We start from the raw sequence: 17621 nt of genomic DNA on the forward strand, positions 1-17621 counted from the left end.
AGAGAAATGAGCAAAGAGACTTCCAAAACTACATGAAGACTGCTGGGATGTATGTAACAGTGCATGTGTGGTAAGGGTTAATTTGAGTTTTGAACATATGGCAACTACCTGTGCCTTTGCTATTTTGAAAGGAAAATCTACCCTGTTGGTTTCAAATGTTTTAGCATTTGCCTCTCATTTGCGATTTAGTGTTTTCTGCTGAGTGCTAACCACCACATTTGAAGAAAACAAGCTGTCCCTTTCCTGCAAGTGCATGTTTTACAGAACAACTGCAACACAAATTACATCTCTGGCCACAATTCCTGTGCGCACACAGCCTCATGGTGTGATTCTAAGCAGAAAACAGAATTTGATTGGCAATTTCAAAGCAGACTTACTACTGTGGTAGAGCAAGTGATAATTACTGTTACAGCCTGACACATTTTCCTTGTAGATTACAGAGGCAGAAAAGAGCACATGTCCTTACAGCTACTTCATACCATGAGCATGTGCAACCTGGGTGAGTGGCTACACTAGAGCAAGGGAAATGAGCCTTGGTGACGTTCAATGTTTTTGCGTTACACAGTGCTATCTGAAACACCACACAGAGCTGAGTACTACGCATGGGAGTGTTGGAGAAGCTGCTGCGTGTGTGCCAAGAGTGTGTTTCTGGAGACTGTGTATTGTCTGGTGCAAGAGAAATGAGCAAAGAGACTTCCAAAACTGCATGAAGACTGCTGGGATGTATGTAACAGTTCATGTGTGGTAAGGGTTAATTTGAGTTTTGAAAACAGACTGCCCCTTTCCTGGGTCTGCAATTCTTACAGAACAACAACTTCACAAATTAAATCTCAGACAACAATTCCTATATGCACACAGACTCATGCTGTGTATTTAGGCACAAAACACAGGCTGTCCCTTTCCTGGGACTGCAATTCTTACAGAACTAATGCTAATTTCAAATGTGTTGCCATTTTCCTCTCATTTCTTTCAAAGTGATTTCTGCTAAATCCTAACCATCACAGTTAAAAAGAAGCTGTCCTTTTCTTTCAACTGCAAGTCTTACTTTTCAACAGCAACACAAATTAAATCTCTGTCAACAATTCTTCTCTGCACACAGACTCATGGTTTGATGGTAGGCACAAAACAGTATTCCTCATTGTTACCAGTACACATTAACTCATGGTGAAAACATACTCCATAATATTTAACTAGTTAAAGACAGTTAAATATCTCCCAAACCTCAAAATGTAAAACATAACTTTTAAAGAAGATTCACAATTCTAATATTTATATCAAAAATCACCACATATATCCCCTCTCAAACTCATAACTCACCTTTAAAATTAGTTAGTTGTGAAAGAAATGTGCCACTCAAACAGCAGACTATCAGAGTCAGAATATCAGAGCTCTACACCTCTCTCCTCTCTCCAGAACCAGTAAATGGCAATGTTTCCCTCTCTTTTTTTCACACATATACATGTTAATTTCAAATCTCAGTGCTTCCCACTTTTTTTCAAATGAAATCACACATTTCTATTGGTTGAAAACTTCAACCCCTTTCCAAATGTACCCTTCCCCCAACTTGACTTCTGCCTGCTACCATAGCAACAGCTCATGGAACACTGCTGTGAGGAGAGAGGTCAGAAGTTCAGCACACAATGTTTCAAATCCAAAGAGCAAGAGTGGTTCACCTGTCCAACCTAACAGCAAATCCAATCTAATCTTCTGTGGGAACACAATTTTCTGAACCAATACAAAACATGCTTCTAAAAATATACACATACAGCCTACTTTTTACTGTAAAAAGATTTGAATCAGCCAATGTGTTCTTTTTATGTTAAAAAAATATGTATGCCTCCATTTTACAACTGTCTTTCATTTCATATTGCCTTTCTACTGAAAGACACCTCCTGAGTGCATCCAGATCTCCTTGGAAGATGTTCACAGTGTGGATTGTAAGTCACAGCTATGTCTTCTGGAGTGAAAAGTATGCAGTAAAAAGAGGTATGGTGAGAGACCTTGCTTTGCCAAATGTAGACATTAAATGGATTGGTCAGAGAGGGTTAAAGTGGCACCAATTAATGCCTTTGGTGAAAACCTTTCTACATCTCCCACAGCCTAACCTTATTATTGTGCACTGTGGTGGTAATGACCTAGGCACTTTAACTGGGGTAGGTCTGGAAATGCTTATTAAGGACACCTTTGTGCAATTGATGGCGCTTTTTCCACAAACTGCCTTTGTATATTCTAATATATGCCAAAGGCAAAAGTGGAACTGGTCCAACCAATTTTGTCCACAGATTGACAAAGCAAGGAAGCACGTCAACAAATCTGAACACAAGGGCTCTTTTTAGAGCCACCTTATATCTAAACACTTAAATGCGATTTGTTATTCTTTTTTTTTTAAAGTTTTTTTTCGGGTGCGCGCTGGGTGCGCGCACTCGGCGATATTTTTAAAAAAAATATAAATCTTTTTTTTTACCCTACAAGGTCCTACTGTGACCCCCTGACAATGCCTAGTGGGTCAATATCTCCCCACTCTGCCCCCTTTACACGTTCTCCCCCTTTGTTTCTCACCCCCTCTAAATGCGAGAGACAAAATGGCGGACGCCGCTTCCTGATTTCCACTGATTCGAATGTTTACTTACTTCTAACAACCAATCAGAAGTGCGCTCATGCACTGCCGAGTGCGCGCACCCAGCGCGTACGCTGCGCGCGTACAGATATATATATTGATTTAAATGTTTTTTTCTCTGGAAATACTGAACAGATTTACACCAAACCTGCAAAAGGCACTTCATGGACCTTTTAGCTACCTCTCTGCCAAATTTCACATAATTATGTTAAGCCGTTCAGGCTGTAGCTGCGACTAAAGTCCCTATGGAAAAATCCATGGGGAAAACGTGTTTTGGGACCCCCCCTTTTTCTCAGCCCCCGCTTGACGAATCACCCCGAGACTTTCAGGGTAGGAGCTGAGCGGAGCACCCCAATAGTTTTGAAAATTTCGCGAGGATTCGCCAACCAGCGCCAAAGTTATTCAAAATAGAATTTTGAGATTTCCTATGGAAACTCGGTCCTAACTATAACTATCTGCTGGCGACCGCCAGTAGATAATATATATACATATTTATAGATAGATAGATAGATAGATAGATAGATAGATAGATAGATAGATAGATAGATAGATAGATAGATAGATAGATAGATAGATAGATAGATAGATAGATAGATAGATAGATAGATAGATAGATAGATTGATTCACTGAAAGCAAAATTAAGGTTAAATGGACTTTGTAGTTATGGAAAACTGTCATTTAAAACATACCATTTTAAATTAACAAAACCATTGCAATTCATTAGTTATAGTAATCTTAAATAACTTGGCAAAGCTTGGTGATACCCATGCCTAATCTAGGGGCACCACCAGGTTTCAAAAGTATTATTCAGAGGCCTTTGCAGGGCATTATTTTGTACTCCTTGCAAGGAGCAGGGAAAAATACCCGAGCCTCCCCTGCTGCTCATTTATTATTCTTTTTTACTTTTTTTAAGTGGGTTCTCCAGTGTGGGTGGGAGCAAATTGTGTCCCTGTCTAGCAGACTGCAGCCAGTGACTAAAATGTATATTCCCTGCCCACACTGTCCTAGGCAGGAAACACTACTGTCCCAGGGAATAGGTTCTCTGGGGTTGGTGAATGTCACAAGTGGGGGCCAGATGCTATCCACCCCAAAATGTAAACTTTGACCCTGGCGGATGGGGTCTCCAGGGCCTCTATGAGGTTAGGGGAGGCTGCATGTTCTCCTTCCATAAAAAATAATTTAGCCCTGGGAATGGGGTCTTGGGGCCTCTAAGTTGCTCAGACAGGAGGGCCACACACCACCCTCCCCTTATATTAAAATTGACCCAGGGGATGGGGTCTTGAGGCCTCTAGGAGGCACAGGGATGGAGCCAAACATCTTTTTCCCAAAATAATTAATTTTGCCAAACCCTCAGGCCCTGGCCCACACCAGGGTCTTATTTCTAAAAAGCCCATGATTTTTTTTAACAGGACCACAAATCCACAGTCCAGTTTGAAAAAGTATATATTTTTGACTTGGGGGAGGGAGTGGGGGGAGTCTATCAGGTCCTCTGTGATGTGAAATATACATGCATTTTGAATATTAATTTCTCAAAAACTGCTCAGCAGATGTACTCCAAAAAGCACCCTTTCTGGACCAAGGTATCGCTTTCTGCCAAATTTGGCGTAATTCCATTCTTATGAACTGACATCAGCAGTAACTAATTTTTCTACAGAAAATTGCATGGGTAAAATGCCTTTTGGTACCTCGCTTTTTTTTTGGCCCCCGCTTGCTGGATCACCCCGAAACTTTGAGACAAGGTACTGAAGTGGTTGAGGCTTTTTGGGGAGGAGGTTTCGTAAAGATTCATCAAACTGTGCCAAAGTTATAAGAAGAACAATAAATACATTTTCGATGGAAACCTGGTCCTAACTATTACTACCCAATTTTAACTGCCACTGGGAAATAGATATATATTTATCAAGGTTCTTAGATTTGGAGTTAACTATAGTAAATCAATATCTTACCTATACAAACTTATCTTGATGATATAATGGTAGTCGATTTTCTGCAATTGATATTCTTGTAGGTCGATGCAAGGAACTCGATATTCTGATAGAATACCCTCTGCTCAGTCTTTGGAGCAGCATCCATGAAATTTCTACCTGAGTAAGTGCATCAGACAGTTCCTTATGAGCTAGTGTAGTCATGTTGTACATCCAACGACTTGAAACACTATCTGCCTTCCCCAGCCTTTGACCCTTTATGCTGCTTAAACATAGCACAACCACTTCGTCTGGCAGACATTATCAATGGTAGAGGACTACCATGTCAGAGAACTGGACAATTACTGAAACAAAAGCAACTAAGCACAAACATAATAAATGTTTTGATTAGTTTCAAGTTTCAAAAAACTTTATTCGGATAATAGTAATCCATAAAAGCACAAAATACAATTTACATTGCAGATGTACAATATGCAAGTATTTACAAGATAAAAGCAACAAATCATTCATACTTTAAGACATAGTTAAACGGGCACGAACCGCAGTTTTTAAAAAGGAACCCACACGGAAAACAAGTTCATGATCATCCAGGGTTAATACCATTGAAAGTGCGAGATCCAGGCTAATCGGTTTAAATTTTTTAAACTACGGAGTTAAAAACCATTTAATATATTTAATATAAAATTTACGAAAGAATAAGAAATGTAAAATTGTTTGATCACTCCGGCAATCACATGGGCACGGCTCGACAATTTGATCATTATGATTCCATAGCGGGAAACTAAGAGCATATTTGATAGTGCCAGCCCTAAGGCGAAATAAGAGGCCTCGCTCCCAGTGGCTCATTGGGAGAGTTAAGTAGCTGGGTATGGGATAAGTTAAAAGATTACGGGCTAGGTATCTAGTAACACTAGGTTTCAAGGACTCTTTTGCAACCCTTTCGTCACTGAACAGTGTATAGAGAGCTTGTTTGAGTACAGACTTGGGTGGGAGCTGGATGGTGGTGGGATCAGAAAAAACATTTTGAAAATTCGCACTACCAAGAACGCTCTGCACCCCAGAAAGCCAAGGGATGGACATGCCTCTGTCACAACATAAACAATCCTCTATAATATCCCTAGACAATTTAGCGGCAGGATTTTTCCAAATAGCCAGCCAAAAAAGAGCAGGGCGAGCACGAATAAAATCCCCTATAAAATGCAACCCTAATTCTTTATGACATATGTAGTGGGGAGAGGAGATGGGGGCACAAAGGAGCTTCCTGCAAAATCTATTTTCCTCGGCAAGAATGTGCGGACATCTGGTTGTTCCCCAAACCTCAGCTCCATACGTTGCAACCGGAACGCATTGGGCCTTATATATTTTTTAAGTGGCAACCAACGCGCCAGTCCTTTTAGGGCGGGGAAGGCTCAGGATAGAGTTAATGGCCTTTGAGACCCTACCCCTGGAGTGGGCAATATGCCCACTCCAGGAGTTGTTCGCAGCAAAGACCACTCCCAAATACGGAAAGCCACTGGTAGACCCCAATCTCTCTGTCCCCACGATGATGCTTCCAATGTGTCGTTTCTTCGGGCCACAGGACATAACAAAGGATTTCTTAAAATTGGTCTTTAAGTCCAAAGAGTCCATATGGTCGACGAAACCATTCACTAGGATGCGTAACGCATTGGGGGTGCGGCCCATGAGGACCGCATCATCTGCATATAGCAGAGCGGGAAGGTGATTGCCCTTTATTTTGGGAACATCACAGGTTAGAGAAACCAAGGACTTATGTAGCCCATTAATATAAATAATAAATAAAAGAGGGGCTAAAACACATCCCTGTCTAACCCCTCTATGCACTCTTACCGCATCAGTCACCTCACCCCCTTGGCTAATCCTAATGCAGGCCTTCAGATCTCTATGCAAGTAGGCCAGAAAATGAACCAAAGATTCATCCAGGCCATATTGCAATAGGGCCCTCCAAAGCATCGACCTATTAACGAGGTCGAAAGAAGTGGATAGGTCCATGAAGGCGAGGTAAATTGGGGATTTGCGAGCTACGGTATATTTACCCAAGATAAGATTGAGGTTAAGACATTGCTCTGCCGTACCAACCTTATTTCGAAAACCCAGCTGGCAGCTCTCTAAGATGTGATTATCCTCGGCCCAGGTCAAGATTTTATTATATAACACTCTACCTAGTATTTTTAGGGTATTCTCAATGAGGGAGATAGGCCTATAGCAGGATGGTTGGGACCGATCTCCCTTCTTGAAAATTGGCACTATTGTGCTTGATGACCAAGTTGGTGGTGGAGAGGTGAATGTTAGATTGTTAAAAACGTTCAACAGTAGAGGGCCCCACAAATCAGGATAAGATTTAATAATACCAATAGGGAGGCCATCCGGGCCTGGGGCCTTATTCACCGCGCTCTGGGTGATAGCTTCTACCACCTCCGATAATTATATTTCTACCCACGGGGGGTGGTTGAATACTGGGGTAGCTGTTACTGAGTGCGGGGCGGCATAAATCTTAGAGAAATGGTCAACCCAGGCTGCACCAGAAATGGTGCAGTCCATTGGGGTCAAAAGCTGGCCTAAGCAACGCAAGTCTTTGACCAGAAGACATCCCCCCTTCCGCGTTCAGCAGTTCGCGCTAACACCTCCCGACGCTCTTCTAGGATCTCCTCCTTCCTTCTCGTAATGGCCAGTTTGTATCGAATCGTAGCATTTTTCACATCGGTCGGGTTTCTCGGGCAGGAAGACAAAACACGCCGCAAGTCGCGGTTGGCTAGAGAACACTCATGATCAAACCATCTTGGGCCATCCAAGACTAAGCGCCGCGGGGTCATAAGTTGGGCTCGGCAGGCTGAGCAAATCTTAACAAAATCCTCAACTGCCTCAGGATTCGGATTTAGGTCGGACAAACAAGAGAAGAAGAGGGGTAAATTATCTCTAACCAGTGTCTGAAAAGTCCCCTTAATGTTAATACCCCTCCATTTTAATCTAAGATTATTTGAGCATATGAAAAGGTTCCTAGCTCCACATTCCATATTATATACCGGGCGGTGGATTGATTTTAGACAAACCTTAATGGGGTTATGATCCCCTTGAGGCATGGGAATTACTATAGCCTCACTGATACGGTCAGCCAACCCAGGAGAAATAAAATATAATCAATAATTGATAAACAATCTCTGCCTCTGAATGTAGGTACTAGGGGAACTGTTAACAAACAATTAGCCATTATATCCATTACATTCTCCAGGTTATGTGAATTCAAAAAGGAAGTCAATTCCACTCCCCTTTGACACCCAGAACCAAAGCTCCTTTCCCCCATGGGTGGACAAGCCGCATTAAGTTTTGCATTATAATCACCTCCCAACACAAACCCGCTAGTTTCATCAAAGTTGTGCCTAGATCCCAAAGTAGTGATAAAGTTAAAAAGATTTATAAAATTTATATTTGGCAATGAACTAAAATCATTGTTATAAAAGTTAACCAGGAAAAAACTTATTTTCTGGGTAAATAACATAGCCTGGAAATTCTGATTATGCGTTGGTATAACCCTGGTAGTGCCTCCAACGGTAATATTGACCCAGATAGATAAGCCTCCCGAGGGGCGACCCATTCTAGATTTGGTTGCCAGAGTGTTATAGCAATGGAACCCGTTAACGTGCAGTTCCGTTGTAGCCCATGTCTCCTGTAACATAATTATGTCATGACTTTGAATTAAACTAAGCCACCCGGGATCGCATAATCTCTGTCGGAGGCCTGCTATGTTCCAACTTAAAACATTTAAGGTGCCCGCTTTTGACACAACTCTCCCTGGGTGACTGTCTAGGCTATTTTGAATAGCGAGTGCTGGTACTGGGGAAAGAGCAGGAGTAACCTCAATCTGTAACAGGGCTAGAGGTTCAACACTCACTCTTGGTTGTCAGTCGGGAACATCTAAATCTGACAAAGCTGAAAAGCGATTATCTAAATCTGACAAAGCTGAAAAGCGATTAACAAGAGGAAGGGCCTTGGGTGTGGGTGCATATGCATTAATAGTAGGTTTATAAAAATAACCAAGGGTAAACATACATATGTTCGACTTTAGACCCGGCAATAACTCACAGGTTTGCATTAGGGACCGAACGGTGTGGGGACTACAAAAATTGATAACAATACAATCACCTAAATGTTTTTAGCGGATTTGCCCACCCATCCCACTCTTCGCACCATTAAGATTTCGTGCAGTCTGGACGGGTCACACCCTTTATGTTTCCTCAGCCAGTCCACACATTTATTTCGAAGATCCACCCATGACTCCTTCCTAGAACCCGACAAGCAGGGAACTCCTGCCAAAACTATCACATAAGGATAGAGGCAGGGGGAAGATTCAGAACCTCAGTTTTAGGAAAGGTCTTTGGCGGCATTGGGTCTGTAGTGGGTTGTCTTACTTCAGGGTCCGATGTTCGGGGGGGGACAATCGCAGAGTGCTGTTGCTGTGAACTACTAGATGGACACTGGGTCCTATTGTTAGCGTCAGCCGTCCTGAGACCTAGGTTGGCAAGATCCCCCTGCGTTTGAGTAGTTATAATTAGGGGATTGTGGTTAGCAACCGGGAGATCAGAAACTGGCACCCGGGTTAACAATTGCTCCATACATGTAAGTCTTTCCTGTAAAAGAGAGAAGTTTTTATCAAATAAAGCCTTGGAATGGCTAACTATTGCTCTCAAGCCCGACTCCAGGGCAGCCATAATGTCATCTTTGCTTGGGGGGCAAGTTATATCATCAGTTTGGGTGCCAACGGACGCAGTAGTTGGAACAGCTGAAATTTGTAAAGGAACAACACTAAGAACTCCAGAGCGATTGTGGGATTTGGATGTAAGGTTGGGGCCCCTTTTGCGTTTGGCCGGTGGTTCCTTAGGTTTAGACTCTGTAGAATTTTTAAGTTTGCGGGATCGAGTCCGAGCTTTTTGTCTGCTTAGAATAGTAACAGAGGGGGAGTCCGGAATTACTACTAAGGAGGATTGGGGAAGAGGTGCCTCAAACATAGGAGAAAGGGTAGGTGATACAGAGAGCCGGGGATGTAACATGTCTCCCTGGGTTAGAGCTTCCAATGAAGAGTGTCTTTGAGCCGTTAGTAAATCTAGGGACAATCGCCGCTCAGTTAGCTCGATCTCATGCGTGAGTAAACTCTCTGCCCTAATCATGAAAGCATCAAGTGTCCCCACCACACCCTTACGTCTATTCATACTTGTGCAATTCTAAACACACCCTGATGCAACAAACAACAGTGATTTAATAAGGCAACCGCCCGTGTGTATATAACAGTCACCTGAGGGTATGATTTGCGTTGCACTACAGGTCCATAGGGGGTGGCCCAGCCCGGCCTCCTCAAGCCCCTGACGGCCACAGATGGCCTGCCCTTTGCCCGGGCTTAGCCCGGCGCTGTCCGCGCGCGGTCCCGTGACGCGGGGGATTAGGTGGTTTATGAAGCACCTCCAGGCGCAGGTAGTGGACGGGAGCTTCCGGCCTTGACAGCAAGTACGCCTGGGAGTTGTAGTCTCCCTCCAGACAGCGGCCGCGAGGATGGCAAACGCGGCGGCGGGAGGGAGACGCGAGCAGGAACAGAGCTGGCAAGGTAAAGATGATTGCTGGGAGGCTGAGGGTCCACACACAGGGGTCCAGACTTCAGCACGATTAATGTATAGGCCCCTGCTCCGCCAAGGATTAGATGGTTTATGAAGCGCCTCCAGGCGCGGGTAGTGGACGGGAGCTTCCGGCCTTGACAGCAAGTACGCCTGGGAGTTGTAGTCTCCCTCCAGGCCGCGGCCGCGAGGATGGTAAACGCGGCAGCGGGAGGGAGACGCGAGCAGGAACAGAGCTGGCAAGGTAAAGATGATTGCTGGGAGGCTGAGGGTCCACACACAGGGGTCCAGACTTCAGCACGATTAATGTATAGGCCCCCTATAATTAATATAATTAATGTTTTTGATTAACATAAATATCAAAAGGCAACATTTAAAGTTAGGAGGGAACTGAAAATGCTCTAATTTCTAGAGGAAACTCTAGAAAGAATTCACCAGCTAATCCACCATACCGAGATTGTTGTGGAAGGAAATCTTCCAGTAGATTATATTCCATATATACAGTTTCCCCCATAAATTGGAGCATATTCTGTTCCCTCCAATTTCTAAAGGCCTGAATCCGAAAGTGGCAGTCGGTGGCGATCCGACTACCGACAGCCCTTTGGTTTGACCGCCGTATTTTGATACTGGAAGGTTAACCCACAGCTGTCGGACACAAGACCGCTGGCTCCGCCAGCATCATTAATCCCGATGGGGTGGAGGTTGGAGTTGTGTACCAGAATGGAGGCGGTGCCGAGGCAGGCACCACCGTCAGGATTATAATATCCCTTTCTGACAGCCTTTTCAGCCTTTTCATGGGCAGAACCCCGCCATGATAAGGTTGCCGGAAGGGTATATGGAGGGCCCCAAACAGGGTCACAGAAAAGTTACCCTAGGGGCAAATTTAGTGCCTCCACTCACCTACGTGCACTGTGTGACATGCACGACATGGTGCATGGCATATGGTACAAGGATGTGCAGGAGGTGATGCATGTCAGAGGCATCTGTTGGGGCCTTTTCCATGGCCGCAGCATGCCCCTGCCACGGTAGTGACACCTTTCCAACTGCCAGCACGATGGTCGAATCGGAATATGGCAGTTAGACCGCCCGCATGCTTGTCGGCAGTCTCCTGACAACCATAATAGCGGCTGGTGGTCTTACCGACCACCATCAGAATTAGGCCCTAAATGAGGTCCATAGTTTGTCAGGAGAATGGATTAATAATGTTTCTTTGACCGCACTACTCCGGCGTTTTGCGGCTGCTCGTGCAGGAGGTGTACCGGCGCCAGTCTAATGAAGACAGGACACCACGAATTTGGTGTCTTAAGCCCAAAATTGCCGAATGGAGTGAGTTTTATCCTTTAATTAGGTTACCACTAGGATTGGTGAGACTTCGCGCTCGCATCCAAGAAGTGTGGTAGGTAGGAGCCTCATTGCCTACCATCACCACGTGTAGATAGTATTGTAACACAAGGTCCTGATGAAATGCAATGGATCAGTATTGACCACGATGCATGAAACATGTCGACCACACGATATGAGATGAGCTGAGCTCCACTGGACCATGGAGCCAGAGAGCAGCCACTCAGTTTGTTGTTAAGGAGGTGGATTACCAGCCGAATAAAGAGTTCATGTGGACTATCAAACTTTTTTTAATATCACTCACCTGCACCACATCTACAGTGTTCCTTAGGACCCTCGCACCCATGCACCATGTGACAGGACAAAAGATCTCCGCTAAAGTGCCCCTTTAAGGGTGCCCGTCGGGTATTGCAGCACCGACCCAATGAGCAGCAAGTCCATATGATGAAGCATGGCCCCTAGATTGCTGGGTGTGTGAGGACTCTAGTTCTGAAAAGGAGGACTTCCCTCCTTTAATCCCTCAATCACGTTGTCTGTCCTGGGGAACAGCATGTCTTTCTTGTGGAGCTTTGTCCGCACTACGCCAGAAGTGACAACTGGGGATGCTGTTCGAGGATAAAATAGTGCAATTAATGTATCATTGTTGGAAACCGGAGTCCCAGACCCGCACCACTGTCACCAACTGCGAGACCCGGGACCCCTCACTCAACGTTAGGCCAAGTAAGGACACCGTTTGAGATAGCCCTGCTCACCCCCTTAGAAGCTTGGCACGAGCAGCCAGGCCTATCTCCAAGGCACGAGTGTACAGTATGTGCAACCACACTCACAGCAACCCACTGGTGACACCACAAATGGACTCCACACGAGTTTGATAAAACGAGTATAAACTCTATATAAAAAGATATATGATCAGACCACACAATACAAAAGCCAACATATAATGAAGGGTAATATTCGTTCTGGCTGGCTGGTAGGTTCAAATCCCAACCACCGCTTTCAAAATGCTATGCTGGTCGCAATGCTAGATTCACACACATTGCAATGGACAAACAATAGTGCGCTGCGTAACGATACAATCCTGTCCTGGGCAAAAGAGAAATAATACAATCCGTAACGATAAACGCCGGTACCTTGCAATAGGAGAAATAATACAATGTGTACCGCTACAATCATGCACTGCGCAATGAAGGAATAATGCAATGCGTCACACCCCAATCACGTACTTTGCAATGACGAAATAATGCAATGCGCACTGCTACAATCATGTACTTTGCAATTAAGGAATAATGCACTGCGTAGCTATACTCCCGTACTTTGCAATGGAGAAATAATGCAATGCGTAGCGCTACAGTCGTGTACTTCGTTATGCAGAAATAATGTCAGGCGTCATAAGACAGTCCAGCAGTTCGTTAGCAGCAATATTGGCAATGTGTATTAGGACATTCTGCCTCTTTGATAACAGTTGCCCCCCACATGTATCAACGATGACATAAAGTACAACTTCACACTCTGGCCCCAGTACTGCCACTCCTTTGGTCAGTACGGGCCCCAATCTGAGCTGAAGCAAAGGCTCACATCACCAGAAGGACTGAGAGGCCGAGAGAGTGTCTCTCCAAGCCCGCACCCTGCACAGGCAATGATCCACGTTACCTGGGGGCACCATCCCACTCTCCTCTCCTCCTTCAGCGAACTGGGCCTTTCGAGCAGAACTTTCTCAATGGGCCTCAGCGGCTCGGCCTGGCAGCTCAGCTCCTCCGGGGCTGCCGGTCCGGGCTGTGACTGTAAGGAAGGTCTCAGGTGGCCGCAGGGCACATGTACCCCACGCCTCTAAAATTACGTTTCTCCGGGTGCACGTTCACCACAGCACCCTCTGGGTCTCCTCTAGCACGAAGCCACACACACAACGCTGATGGGACTTCACGTCGACTCTGAGTGCACATTCACCAGGCACTCTTTCCTGCAGTCTCAGTTGCCACCAAGACACGCACACTGCGCTGCAGAGACTCACTTTCTTCCAGTGCACATGATGATCAGCCGATCACCTCCACAGTCCTAGGTTGCACCAAAGCACGCACACTGCTTCACTGAGACTTATTCCAACTCTGGTGCCCCGATATCCAGGCACTCTTCAGCAACACCTTTGGCCACACCCCGACATGCTGACCGTGTCCAAGCCTCACTTCTCCTCCGGTGCTCTTTACCAGCGCCTCCGGTGCACCCCGACACACACCCTGCGCGAACGAGACTCACTCAACTTTCAATGCACACATTGACAAGGCACTCCTCACCAACGCCTCCTGTGCACCACGACACGCACCCTGCGTGTCTGAGACTCCCTTCACCTCCGATGCACACACTGACCAGGCGCTCTTTACCAGCGCCTGCGGTGCACCATGACACGCACCCTGTGCATCAGAGTCTCACTTCACCTCCGATGCACACGCTGACCAACGCCTGCGGTGCACCACGAAAAGCACCCAATGCGTCTGAGACTCACTTCACCTTCGATGCACACGTTGACCGGGCGCTCTTCACCAACACCTCCTGTGCACCACGACACACACCCAGCAGTGCACCACGACACGCACCCCACGTGTCCGAGTCTCACTTCTCCTCCGTGTGTCCAAGATCACAGGGCACACCTTCCGAGGGTCTCAAGCTGCCACAACACAGGCCCACCGCGTCTATTGAAACTTTTCCGGAATCTTTTATGTTTCTGTGTTTCCAAACAGGTAGCCAGCTCACCTCGGGCCATTGGGGTAACAAGACACAGCATAAAGCACAGTCGTCTTCAAGCAGGGGGACCTGGCGCACAAAGCACAGTCCCAACAGCCTCTTCCTTGTTTAAAACAACAAACTGCAGACCAGCCCCAGATCACGAAGCAAAGTTCGGTCCTCCCCAGCAGTCTCTTCAGTTGTTCCTTCCGTAGCAGAGGTTCCTCTTGACCATGAAATGGGTCCAAGCCTTTTTAGCCTCAATCCATTTTGATCCAACATTGAGGGGTCTCTGCTCTCATAGTTATACCCATAAATGTCTTTGAAGTTCATGGTGCCTAAATCAGTTCTGGGTGTCTCCCTCCCACTGTCACCTTTCACCCTTTGATACTGGGAGTCTGGTAATCACTCAGCAGGAGATGGGTCAATTGTTTTATAGCAGCAACCCAGGCCTCTTCACCTCCCGGGGCTTCTCCTCCGCCTACACTCCAAATGCAGTTCAGCCTGGTGCCATCTCAACCTCTCCCTGGATCAAGACCTCCCCCAGCTCCTCTGACCTCTCAGATCCAGACAGTCGATCAACATTCAGCAGAGACACACAGAAATGCTTAAAGCACAGAACTCAGGCACTTTCTAAAAGAGTGGTTTCTGAACACACAGTGACAAAACCACTTTCATAGAAAGATGAGTTATGAAACTGTGAGGTCATACATACTAAACTTCATCTGTCCATTTTAAACTTATGGGAAACTAGGCTAACAGACACAATACCCAGCCTCCCCCATTCTGTCCTATGGGCAGGATGGCCTTTCACCAGTGAAAAACTAAATGAAGTGTTTTTCACTGTCAGGACATAGCACACACCTCAGCATATGTCCTGCCTTTTACTTACACTGCACCCTGCCCAGGGGTTACCCGGGACCTATCATACAGGGGTACCCACTGTGTATGCAAAAGGGAAATTGAGGCATGACAAGTACTTGTCAGGACAACATGCTAGCTTGGGAAAACTGAGCGCAGGCCCTACACTACAGGCCTGAGTTACCTTCTCTGAGCACCTTTGCATTACTAGCCCTGGCACACACAGTGCACATCACTAGGGACTTTACTAGTAAGGCAAACATAACAATCATGGCCAACCATTTACCATTACACTTTACGCAGGGAACACTTGTACTTTGTCACTGATCAGCAGTTGCAAAGTACCCAAAGCATCTAAATTGGCAACTCTATGTCAGGAAAACTGCCTAGGAGGACAGAAAAAGGTTTAGGGAACTTTCGCCAAAAAGGCAAAGTCCTACAATCATGTACACAGAAAATATGGGGCTTGATTGATTCTAGGTTAAATTACTTTGAAAGAAAAAACATAGGAACGAGGGTGGAAGAGTATGGAGGTTTCTTCGTGTTACAAATTATAGGAGGAGGGATCAAAAAAGATCCCAGACCATACCGCAGCAAAAAAACAATGCACTGTGGTACAACTAATGTTTCTACAACAATCGTTTGTTATTCCATAAAATTACCTATCTCTGGATTCACTTTATGCCAGATGTCCTTATAAGGACAGAAGCTGAAAGCTAATGTGATTCTCTCATTGTAAAATAGCTTGCATATTTTAAAATGTTCATTTAGTTAGCATTTGCACAGTTTTTGATGCTGGTATGCCAGCCAATAACCGCATCAAATGTTTGTTGCTAGCATCAGGCAGATCAATGCAGATCTGGTGCACAGTCAATACTGCGGCCCTCACTTCCATTGGGCAATGATATGCGACTAGTCCCGAAGCCACACAAAGACCCTTGGACTTCAATTACCAAGGCTTCTCTATTGATGTTTTATTTATCGCCCAGGAGATATCGGAGGGACCTTCATTTATCAGATGGAATCAATAATGCCAGTTAAGGGTTTTTACATTCACATTTAAACTGAAATTTTGGTTCTCACAGCACTAAAATCTGTGTAGCCCAGTATTTACTGGGTATTTTTCTTTCGGTCAATTTTGGCAGGTTTGACCTTCCAAAGTTTATAGGAGGGGGAGGGAAATTCGACTCTCAATAAACTTCGACAAACTCATAATTATAAACAGAGGTTGTCATGGTTGCATTTGTATGTGAGGCCTTGGTGTTGGTTTCTAGAAGCCAACACCAGGTGGTGCACTGCAGACCATAGATTGCCTCATGGCTTGGGGGGTACACTACGGGTGTCCTTATAAAGAAGTACCCTATATTATTTTACAAATACAAGTGTGTGTCATCCTGCCTATTGTGAAGGTAAAATCAGCTAATACATTCTGGTGCCTTTACATCTCACTGGGATGTTTTCTTGTGATACCTTTACGTTGTAGGACTGTGGCATTCGGGGAGCTCACAGCAGGAAAAGACTCTATTTTTGGAACTAGAGACATTATGTGTTCTAGCCTTTCGCTCCTACGTTCTTGAGGTATACATTAGGCTCCCACCGCCCCCTAACCACATCTTCTTGTTAGTTTCTTATTTAATATGTTGTTTTACAACAGCTGTGCACTAATGTCGCAATCTAAAGGACAGAGAAGTCTGCAGGGAGTAAGCAGCCAGATTGGTGGAAATTTAAGATGCAAAAAATTGAGTTTTTATGCAGATGTTCCCAGTAATAATGAACATTGAACGTGAAGGGAGTGAAAATTGTGGTGGAAGGACTAATTGCATTTACTTCCCTTTTCATTCTCTCACTGCTCTGTCCTTCTAGGAGCCTTGCTGAAGCAGTGGGAATGTGTGCCTTCCAATCTATAACACTTGCTTTGAATGTATTCGATAGCACAGTAATACTGTGATGCATTTATGTATTATTCATCTCTTAATATTGAGTTAAAATTATATTTCTATCCTTAAGCAGGAATAGATATTTACCTCCTGGTGCTTTCATCTTTATCGCTATCAATATTGCTTATTAAAAAATATAAATAATCATTCCAGCAATTGTAGAACATATTGCATGTCTTTTGTAGGTTATCTATGGCTGTTCATTTGGAGATGAAGCAACATGTAAACTCCTCTGGCATCAAAACGCAGAAGAACAAGGAGTACTTTTCAAGTTAGTTGCACTTAGTGATAAAGTAATTTGGCACATAAGAGAAATCCCGAGGAAAAAATATGGCTCTTATATAAACAGCAGTATGATAAGATTTGACTCGATGTACCTAGGGTTATTTTAAATCCAAATCAGTGGGATTTTCAAATCTTTGCAGTGCGTGTGCCATAGATATGGCACAAAAACAGCAAGCGATGCGATTGGGAGTAGGCCAGGGTATACTAAATTTGGTCGCGGTAGTGTTATCGTGAGGTTTGCGATGATCTGGGGTTACACACACGCTCACACATTGTTGTGATTCGATCCCTCAATTTGCTTGTTATTAAAATAAACTTGTA

General features: G+C 44.8%; 1 protein-coding gene across 1 annotated transcript in view; it reads left to right on the forward strand.

Moving 5' to 3' along the window:
• The window catches only part of LOC146857423 (uncharacterized), an 86148-nt gene extending 68741 nt beyond the window's left edge, over positions 1–17407 (forward strand). The window contains exon 5 of the mRNA XM_085647041.1: positions 17201–17407. Within this exon, the coding sequence (XP_085503167.1) occupies positions 17201–17407 (207 nt within the window). The remainder of the gene's footprint in view (positions 1–17200) is intronic.
• The last annotated feature ends 214 nt before the right edge of the window (positions 17408–17621 follow it).

Source organism: Triturus cristatus, chromosome 3_2 (genome assembly GCF_964204655.1).
Source record: "Triturus cristatus chromosome 3_2, aTriCri1.1, whole genome shotgun sequence".
Classification (NCBI taxonomy): Eukaryota; Metazoa; Chordata; class Amphibia; order Caudata; family Salamandridae; genus Triturus; species Triturus cristatus.